General features: G+C 29.7%; 1 protein-coding gene across 1 annotated transcript in view; it reads left to right on the top strand.

Annotated features, from left to right (window-relative positions):
- LOC106458232 (sialin-like) overlaps window positions 1–10,794 on the top strand; it is a 71,598-nt gene that overhangs the window by 33,939 nt on the left and 26,865 nt on the right. The window contains exons 3-6 of the mRNA XM_013917707.2: window positions 2,398–2,631; window positions 4,123–4,306; window positions 6,174–6,307; window positions 7,880–8,029. Of these exons, the coding sequence (XP_013773161.1) occupies window positions 2,398–2,631; window positions 4,123–4,306; window positions 6,174–6,307; window positions 7,880–8,029 (702 nt within the window). The remainder of the gene's footprint in view (window positions 1–2,397; window positions 2,632–4,122; window positions 4,307–6,173; window positions 6,308–7,879; window positions 8,030–10,794) is intronic.

Consider the following 10,794-nt stretch of genomic DNA (forward strand, 5'->3'; position numbering starts at 1 on the left):
ATCTATAGTCAGCAACTGGAACATTTAAATCAAGCCCTTCATCAGAAACACTCGTCAATCGGAAAGGTGTTCTTCTTCTCCATGACAATGCACGTCCACATGTGACATATTTGACGCAACACAGGATTATGGAGTTGGGTTGGGAAGTTCTCCCCCACCCACCATATTCTCCAGATATGGCACCATCAGATTACCATCTTTTTTTTGTTCACTGCAACACCATCTTATTGGAAAAATGTATGCAAATGTGGAAGGTGTTAAAGAGGACATTGACATGTTTTTTTGTTTCAAAGCCAAGTGATTTCTTTAATCGGGGCATTAACAACCTGATTGTAAGATGGAAAAGCATCATTGATAAGAATGGAGACTATTTCATTTAATAAATGTTTTGTTTTGATATACAAGTTGTTCGGGTTTTTTCATCTAAAAAAAAGCAACATTAATTTCTTGATGACCTAATATGTCATTGATATAAATCAAAAAGAGCAAAGGTCCTAAGAATGAGCTCTGAGGTACCCTACTTGTGACATTAATATAGTTTGGCTGAACTCCATTTGTAACAACCCTCTGCTTTCTTCCATCTAGCCTCTCTTCTATACAATTTGCTAACTTATCCCCCCACATCTATACAGATAATTTTTTACAAGCCTTTTATGTGACACATTGTCAAATGCTTTCTGAAAAATCCAGATGAACCAAGTCTACTCCCTTACCCTCATGTACATAAGCAGTAACCTTTTTTAAAGAATGTTAAAAGATTTTTAAGACAATATTTTCCCTTAGCGAGTCTATCAAATTTCTGTGTTCAAGAAAAAATTTATTTAGCTTGAAAATATGCATTTTAGAACACAAATAATATATCATTTCCTAAAATATAACATCCCAAAACTACTTTAATTTCAAAAGCTTTCTAAATAAGCTATAAATAGATTAAATCAATTTTTTAGCTGGCCAGATTTGAACAACTACCACAGACAATAAGGTTAGCTGTTTAAGTATGCCTGCCAAAAAGAAATTATTGTAATAAGCTTCATGTAAAAGAAAATCTGCTTTTTCTGTTTTTTATAAACATTACCATCAACCATGTAGAGGTTATGTATGTATGTGTGTGTGTGTGTGATTATATATAAAACTGTCTTGAAAGACATGACAGATGAGAGATGCATCTTTTGATGGATTTAACAATTTTATTGATATCTTGTAAATTCAAAAAGGTAGGAGGTTCAGATTTTATATTTTGTTTATAATTATATGCAGCTTGTTTTTCTAATTAGTTGGACTTTCTGAAAGTTATTTATGATATAAAATCTAAAGGGGACAATTCGGAGTGCAGCTTCATCATTCGACATGTAGAAGTGAAAATTGAAAATATTTTTAGATATTTCCTTTGAAATTTAAAACTTAAACTTGGATCATATAAGAATTTCAATTATAAATTACATTTTGACATACATTGATAATAGAGTTGTTTAATTAAATTTTAAATGTAATTCTGTAAAAGGTTATGACATATGCACTTTAGTTTGAATAGTTGCAATGATGACCTATACAAGAGAAATCTGTTGATTATAACTTTTTTTTCTGAATTCGTCACATGTTGACTTTCTATAAATTTGATACCTTAAATATTGAAATATACTATCAAATTCTCACCAAGTGATTTTGTCTCAGGGAAATATTTTCAACTGCAAGATTTGTCCAACAATTTGTGATTAACATTCAGATTTGACTGATCTACAAAGAATGTTCTTCCAAATTGAATAATTATCATTTATGAACACTTCTTGCTTTCTAACAGAAAGCATATTATCAGTCCATTTTCAAACATTTTCACCAATTTTATTAATGTTTCTTTTTAATTAAGATATGAAACACATAGTGAGCCTAGAAAATCCATCCTATAACCTCATTCATAACTCCAAACAATTACAAGAAAGTTTTGTAACCCTTTAGTTACATTCCTTTTATTTATGACTGCATTAAACTTGGGGTTAGTTTTTGTAGAAACAACAGTGAGTATATGAATAAATCAATAAGTGCAAGTTCTAATGTGGATAAATTTAAAAACAGGATATATGTATATATTCATCTATATATATCATGAAAAGTCATACTTTTGTGTATATTTTTTATCTTTCAAAGGACTATAAAGAGTAATACATGATTTCTTCTTTTTTTTCTTTTGTCAATAATACAAATGTTCTTCTAAGAGTTAGGTAGTATTCACAATGTTTGGCTCAGGTTTGAAAGCTAAGGTCAGTGAAATAAAAATTTGCAGTTTATTAATTTGGTGCTTGATTGTGAATATTTATCCATAGAAACATATTAAAATATTTGTTTAATAATATTATGCATCTAAACGTATTACAATATTTGTTTAATAATATTGCTTCGAAGGATGGAGAGTTTGCCTGGGATGAAAATCTTCAAGGTATCATTCTTGCAGCTTTTTTCTATGGTTACATCCTTACCCAAGTTCCTGGTGGAAGACTTGCTGAACAATACAGTGCTAAGTGGTTATTTGGAAGTGGTATTCTTTGGACATCTCTTCTTACAATGTTGACACCTATAGTAGCCCGTTGGAGTGTTACAGCTTTTATAATTCTCAGAATTTTGGAGGGTATTGGAGAGGTATGGTTCAAAATATGGTAGGAATCATGGTTTTTTGGGATATTAAAATGGTTTTATTTGTGTTACCATAATTATCATTTTTAGTTTTATATCATATTTCATCATTTTTTTACAAATACATATAAACTATTTCATTTCATGCTTTATGTAGTAAATCCTCTTGTGAAATATGGAACAGAAGAATTTTTTCTATTAACTCAGTGATAAACTGTCACATATATTTACTTTATGTATACCAAAAGAGTAAAAGACCTATCCTTTTTTTAATACTTGATAGAAAATGAACAAAGTCTTGAATTTTTGTAACAATTTTTTTGAAACTGACATTTATAAAATTTAGCTTTAAACATGTTCAGCTGTCCGTGTATAAGTACATACTTGTAATTTGTCTGTGAGCTTTTCCTAAACATTCTCAAAAAAGTACACTTTGTCTTAATACAAGGTGGGCAGATGAGATTCAGTATAGGGTATTTTTAACTGGTGGCTTAGTGTTAAACTTATCTCTGTGGTGGCATAGCACAAATAGCCATTGTGCAGCTTTGCACTTAAACTGAAACAAATTGTCTTTCTAATATTGTAATCTTTTAGAAACTCTAACCTATAAAAACAATTAGTTATATATATGTAGCTTAAATTACTCATGACATGTGCAGCTCTGAATATTATGTGGACTGAAAGTAAATGTGGCCTAAGAATATGAATGTACATGTGGATATATGATAAATATTATTTGATTTTGTTTTAAAAGTTTTCCATCATACATGAATATGCAATAGAAATTTATGGCAAAATTGTTGTTTTGTTTAGTTCATTGGAAACTGCTTAAATATACATGTATGTATAAATATATTTTCCTTTGATTTAAGAAAATATTAGTAGAAAAATAACCAAACATAGATATTTCCAGTATTTAAAAATTTCTTATTATTTTTACCTCATCTAAATGATTCTATTATGATTATTGTGTTATCTGTGTATGTTCAACTATGTATTGGTTTTGTGCACACACCCAAAAATATGTTTTAATGTGTCTCAAAAGTCAGATTAATTTCAAATTTAGTATTGATTATTCTTAGTTATATTGTTTCAATGAGAACTGTTAAGAAATGGTAAAATTTGCAAAGATAATGCTGTCCGGAAGCTCTTTCATTGATAACTAAGAACATGTAATTGTAATTAAGTTGCCCTTTCAAATAGTATTTGCATTTAGGGAACAGTACAAAAGGATTTCATTCACTTCATCAAAAAGTAAGGTTTTACATACTTATAAAATTATGAAAATTAATCAAAATCTTAACTTGCATACTGTAGTATCACATAGAATACATAAGTAGCTCATATCATTAGCAATTTAAAAGTGTGAAATTTTGGGACTGACACTATTTTCCAAACTACACATATTTTAAATTATAATTCATAATATCAGTAAAGGATAACTTTCAGAGAAAAGGGTTTCTAACATAAAATTTTATACATTTTTTTTATGTACAGGGGATTACATACCCAGCATTAAATGTCATGTATGCCCGTTGGATCCCTTTACAAGAACGTAGCACAGTTATCAGCTTGGTGGGAACAGGTGCTAATTTGGGTACTGTTATTACCTTACCTGCTGCTGCTATGTTGTGTAATTGTGATTTTGGTGGAGGCTGGCCTACAGTTTTCTACATTTTTGGTAAGTTCACAAAGTTTTCCTACAAAGTGAATTTGCTTTTATGCCATGAAGCATTCACACATGTGTAGTTAAAGAAAAACCAAACATTCCTCTTCCTGATATCTATCATGGTAATCCAAAAACTTGTGGAGATAATTAGTTAGGTTAGTCAGTTTTGTGCAGACATATACGTGCATTGATTGTTTTATGTATAATAAGATAATAACTTGATTTCATGTTTTTCTCTGTTAAGATATATGTAGCTTATTGATTTGTATGAAAAATAAGGAGTTAAGCCTAATTCTACAAGTACATCTTTTTTCTTTTTTATGTGTCACAGCATCATCATCTGTATAAAATATTATATTATTTGGTGCAGCAATGAAGAGAATATTTAAAAAATGTGTACTACATGTTTTTGATTTTGTAGCATGTAGCAAGTAGCAACCAGGGAGGTCAGAGGTGCTCACCCTATATGCTGTTGTTATGACAGGGTGCCAAATGTATATGTGTGTTATTTGCACATAGGACAAAAACTTGCTTGTTCTATTTGCTTAAATATACTGTACAGTATTTGGCCAAAAGCTGCCATTTTCATATCATTTTGTCTCTTTTTCAAAGTTGAGGAAGCACTGTGTCTTTAGTGGTTTTAGAAGAATGAATTTATATTCTTCCAACTAAAAAATAAAATGTTTAAAAATTCATCATTCTTACTAATTTGTTTTATTTTATGGCAAAGACCACCTTTGGCTATCTGCTGCTGCCCATAATTTAGTAATGCCAACCAGAAAAAAGGCAGCCATTTGCAACTCTTGACCTATGCTTTATCTGAAATAGTGAGATTTGACTATCACTTTTATAATGCATTAAGTGTGGGGAAGATTTTGTAGGATTGCCTCAGATTCAAACGTGGCTCGCTTTGTAGTATTGAAGGCGAGTGGTTTACATGCTAAGCTACCTGGACTCTATTAATCAGATTGAGTAAACTAAAAAATTAATAGCATTAATCAAGTTTTTCACTTGATGTGTAAGATAATTATGATTTTTGTTGTTTGTGGTCACATGATGGTGTTATATCTGTTAATGAACTTCGTGTATTTCTAAAATTGATACAAGAGTTTCTGAAGGATAATATTTTTTTTGGTAGGAGCTTTTACCATTATTTAGTAAATGTGTTCCAGGGGTGTAGAAAAGGTATGATTTTATTGATAAATTATGAGTTTCAATAACTGGAATTGTATGATTGAACTTAACCAACACCCTCGCATGTATATTCTGTTTTGGCATAGGTAATTCATTAAGTGTCTATTTCTTTCACATTTGATATATATAGTTAATATATCAGATAACTAGTTAACTCAATATATTTTAACATGGGAAAATTTTAAATTGGTTACTTGTCCATACATACAGTTAAAAGTTTGATACTGTAGTCATATGTTCATTATTATTTTACACATCTACTTTTATAATACACCTTCATTTTATATGTAAATTATTGCTGTGTATTAAAGATGTTTTTAATGACATTTCAATCCATTTGTATCAAAAAATTGGTTTTTATTTGTTTTGAAACTTCCACTGTAACACTAATAATATACGTTTCTTAAATCATAAACTTGCAAATTACAGGTATTTTATCCTGTTCTTGTGATTTAAAACACTTTGTATCATACTATTAAAACCTCTTTGAACAATACAAAGAATTATTCTGTATAGAATAGAAACATCCTGAAGATTTTCAAATAGAACTTATAATCCGGCTGTTTTCTCCCTTGCAGCCTTTTTTTCATAGCTCCAAATAGAAACTACTCAACAAAAAAATATTGAGAGAATCAGTATGTTTCTTTATAATATTTAATGAAATATTTCTATCCATTTTTCAAAGGTTCATGTGGCATTCTTTGGTTCTTTTTCTGGATACTTTTAATTCATGACTGGCCTGAAGAACATCCAACAATATTGCGTAGAGAAATATTGTATATTCAGACCAATCGCCAGTGTATTACAAATTACCTAAAGGTATGTTTAGATAGAATTACACTAATCTTTACATGTTAAAAATTCTACATTTATAGATACATTATTCTGAAAAATCAAAAACTAACTATGAACTCCCAATCTATCACTCAGTTCACCACTTGTTACTGGATTATACTGATTTCAGGAAATTCCATGCCCTTCAGTAAACAAAGGCAAATAAAAAAAAAAGACAAAGTTTCTTTTAGTAGTAGTACTTGTTTTATATGTATGGTGTTGTTAGTTGTCTTTTACTCACTACAGTGAAGCTATGCTGTTATAGGATTTGAAGAATGTGTTAATATTGTTTCTACTAATTTATGTTTTTAAATTATATATTTTCAATCAACACATTTACATATAGTATTACAGAACTTGCCACTGGAAATGCCACAAAATTTGGTTTCGTACATTGCAAACACTGTTTTATATTTCATAATTTAAATTTGATTGTGTATGGATGTAGAATATTTCATGATATTGAATTGTGATGAAATTAGCTTTTTAAAGTCAAGGTGTTAAATTAGTGGTGTAAAAATTTCAGAACTTGTTGTGTTATTGATAATTTTATAATTTACTACTAATAAAAAAATACTGCCCTTTATCACTTTATTTTTTGAATATAGTTTATTTAAATGTTACTAATTGTAAAACTATGCTTTGTTGTTTCCCTCACATTGAAAATGTTTGTATGAGATTTAGCCTAAATTTGGCTACATTTTATATTTTTTTTGTATAAGGTAAAACATATCTTTTGCCTCAAAATTACAAGTGTCATTGAATGTAAGAAATTAAACAATGACTTGCAAATGCATTTTATCATGCATGGCAGTATGCAGGTTTATTTTAAATTTGCTGTGTACAGAATTCTGTAAAGTAATACTAACTAAACACAGATATAATTAGCCACTTTTAAAGTAACACCAGTGTTCATTATTTTACTGTTGAAAAATATGATTATGATAGAGGAACTGTGCTGTAGATTCTGTATTGGAACATTAGACTCCACAAAGTTCTTATTGAAAATAATACATAGTCTTAATTAGAAACTAGATCAAAAGATTTAGTAAAATTGATTTTTCATACATACAAAGGTTTCAAAGAAGTTTAAAAATAGATATTCCAAAAATTAGCAGCTTAAGTCAAGCAGAAAATGAGTACAAAATTTGTAACTAGAAGAGATAATTGTTTTCTATACTTCTTTATTTACTGTTCTATATTTCAAGGAAAATTACGGAAGTTTAAGAACTTATTTGTAAATAGTAATGATGTATGTACATATGTAATGTATTATAACCAAAATGTGACTGTATTTTACAAAATACTGGTCCACTAGAACATAGCTAAGACAGATCTTTTTGTAAAGTTCAGTTTTATAATCTTGGATATGGTAAAATGAGTGTATGTGGGCCATGTCATCACAACTTCTGTAATGTTAGTCAGGCACAGCTGAAAGGTCAATAAAATAAAAATAATAAATATGTATAGATGTATAATGTTATTAGGTTATTAGTTTTTAGGTGAATAACTTCATAAAAATTACTATTTTTACTGAACTTTTTTTTCTTTACATAGCTTACTAAGGTACCATGGCATAGTATTCTTACTTCTGTTCCTCTTTGGGCCCTGTCTTTCACAAAGTTTTGTGGTAATTGGGGTTTTTCTATGCTGCTTACAGAACTGCCTTTGTATCTGAACAATGTGTTGCACTTCCCTATAAAACAAGTAAGTGATGAAGGAAGTAATGTCTTTCTTAAGTGTGAAATATGGTTGTAACATGATGTTGTTTTTTGTTTCAACATTCCCACCTTTTAAAAATTTTATCTCAAAGGTAATTTTTTAATTGCAAAACTACATTTTTATGTGTCGTATTCATTGTAGCTGCTGTAGAATTTTCAATTAGACGTATATATATTTGACTTTTTTTCCTGCATGAATACTGATGAATAATTAAGAATAGACCCATCAGTTTTTCAAAAATAGTGAAAAATTTTACATGCTAAGTGAAGTTTCCAAACTAAAAGATGTGGGTGTTCAAGGATTTATTTGATGTGCATTATTGCAAGTACTGTATTTTTGTGAGTGCACCTCATGTAGACAGTGTGAAAGACCGTACTTTTCTGTACTGAGGATTGTTCCATGTGTCTGCATTTTCTCCTCCTCACAGAATCCACTGTTTTTTAGATTAGAAACTAGTGTTACATGTTAATAACATACGCCTATTTTTTCGAAGCTTAAAAATGGTGGTTTTTAGATTTGTATTATACACAGTATTATCTGTAACTTAGAAAAGCATTTTTAGCTCCGATACTACAGGTACGTTATCAAGTAAGTAATGTTAAGATATTGAGAATATTATTTTTTATATCTAATATTTTGTGCTTTAATATACTCGGTAATAATAACAAATTCTATCAGTCCTATACTCCAAGTTTAAGTTATATTCTTATAGAACATTGTAATATGTAACTATAGTAATATTAACTAGCAGTCCCCCAGTGGCACATTTACAGACTTACAACACTAAAAGCTGGGGCTCAAGTCCCTGTGGTGGATACAGCAGATAACCAAATGCAGCTTTGCTCTAAAACAAACAAACAAGTAATTAACTAGCAAAAACAATAGCTCCCTATATACATTTAAATTGATAATGCTTTTAACTGCGGTTAGTTTCTCATAGTTTATCATTTGCATTACTCACAAGATCAATTGTATTTTGGTAATTAACGGTGTATTTTAATTTTTTTTTTTCAAGAAATATTTTGGAGGCCAAGACAAGTATGTTAAATGTAGCAGTTTTGGGGCATTTGAGTTATACTGTGTAAATATGTTCAAAATCTGTTCTGACTTTATTTGTGTAAGAAATGCATGTAAAACATAGTAAAAAATCTTAGATCGATACTTTGTTCATTTCTGCAGTCATGTTTGATTGTTAACTTGGTTAGGAAAAAGTGGGGACTTTTACATAGCTTTTGATAATGATTATACAACCCATATGTTTGTAAAAAATGCAAATATAATGTGGTTTTACCTGAAGAAAAGGCTTTTAACAACCATCTGCCTTGAAAACTGGTGATACCTGTTTATTCAAATTAAGAATTATGTATCAATATAGATACATATACACATGTCTTTGCTAATTTTCGGTGTATGTAATTGAAGATATAAAAAGCAAAACATAAGAAAAACTGGTTGTCACAATACTTCACAGAGGTGGCCAACATAAGGTTTGTATTGTTAATGTATTAAGAAATTATGTTATAAAACATTGCCAGCAGTAAGCAAATCCTGTTATGCATTTTATTTAAGAATTTAAAAAATAATTGTGCAAAATGTTGAAACAAGTGGAAATACCTGAAATACCCATATGCTTCCCTTCAAATCTACATTGACAGTTCCTGTTATTATATGCTTAATCTGCATTACTGACAAGAATCAGGTAAGCTTTGTGTCCATGTATTATGAACTATCATATTTAATTTCAGTCTCTGATAACGTGAAGTGTTGCAAAATAAATCTTTTTATGTATGTGACACAACATTATGTATCTTTCTTGAACAATTTAAATGAACATTAATATGATCTTACCATTTTACCAGATGTTACAACACCACTTCACACAGTAAGCTATCTTCCCCTTATGTCTGCATTAGCGATTTGTATGCCACAAGCCTTTAGTGAACTCATACCTAATCTCACAATTATGCAGTAAAAACCTCTCCACCAATAGGAGGGCAACACATTTCCTTGTGCACTAGCTTTCTTTATGCATTTGCACTCGTGAATCTTCATTCTTTTCCTTGGCAATGTGTCAAGGTAATACAACAAGTTATTGGCTCAGGTAATACTTAAATCATATCACAAAATTTATTTGTCTGTAGTGAACTTATGAACTTGTATAAATACAATTTTCTTTGAAATTTTGTTTTTCTTTCAAGTGGGAAAGCCATTTGTCAGATGCTTATTTGATGTTGTAAAGTTTAGATTCAGTATCCTCTTACTCTAACAAATTCTCTTACTGCACTGTTGTCACAGTTTTAGTTTCTAGAATTGTTAGTTACAAACTATGGATTATTAATTATGTTTTATTTGATTTTAATCAAATCTGAAATCCCACACCTCTTACCATCTATGAGAACCCTTTTGCTGAACGTTGTGATTGGTTAGTCCTGCATCCTCCCCATAGAATGACTGTTCTTTGAAAGGTAGCAGTAGAATGAAAAACTGGGGTTACTATATTCATGTGTTTGTGGTTGATGCAACTGATTTAATTTATTGTTGTAGAAATTGAAGGAACTCAACTATATTAAGTATCATCTCTTAGTGACTGCTTGGAAGTTTGTGATACTATACACAAAGTAAATTCCAAAACATACTTACCCTCCACTGCCACTTTAGCTATTCCTCAACATTGGCTTTGCCTATCTAAACATTGCAATTTTCACTTCACCTTGTGGATTTCCGTAAAATTATAATTTCCTTTAAAAAAA

The sequence above is a fragment of the Limulus polyphemus genome, unplaced genomic scaffold, assembly GCF_000517525.1.
Source record: "Limulus polyphemus unplaced genomic scaffold, Limulus_polyphemus-2.1.2 Scaffold432, whole genome shotgun sequence".
NCBI lineage: Eukaryota > Metazoa > Arthropoda > Merostomata > Xiphosura > Limulidae > Limulus > Limulus polyphemus.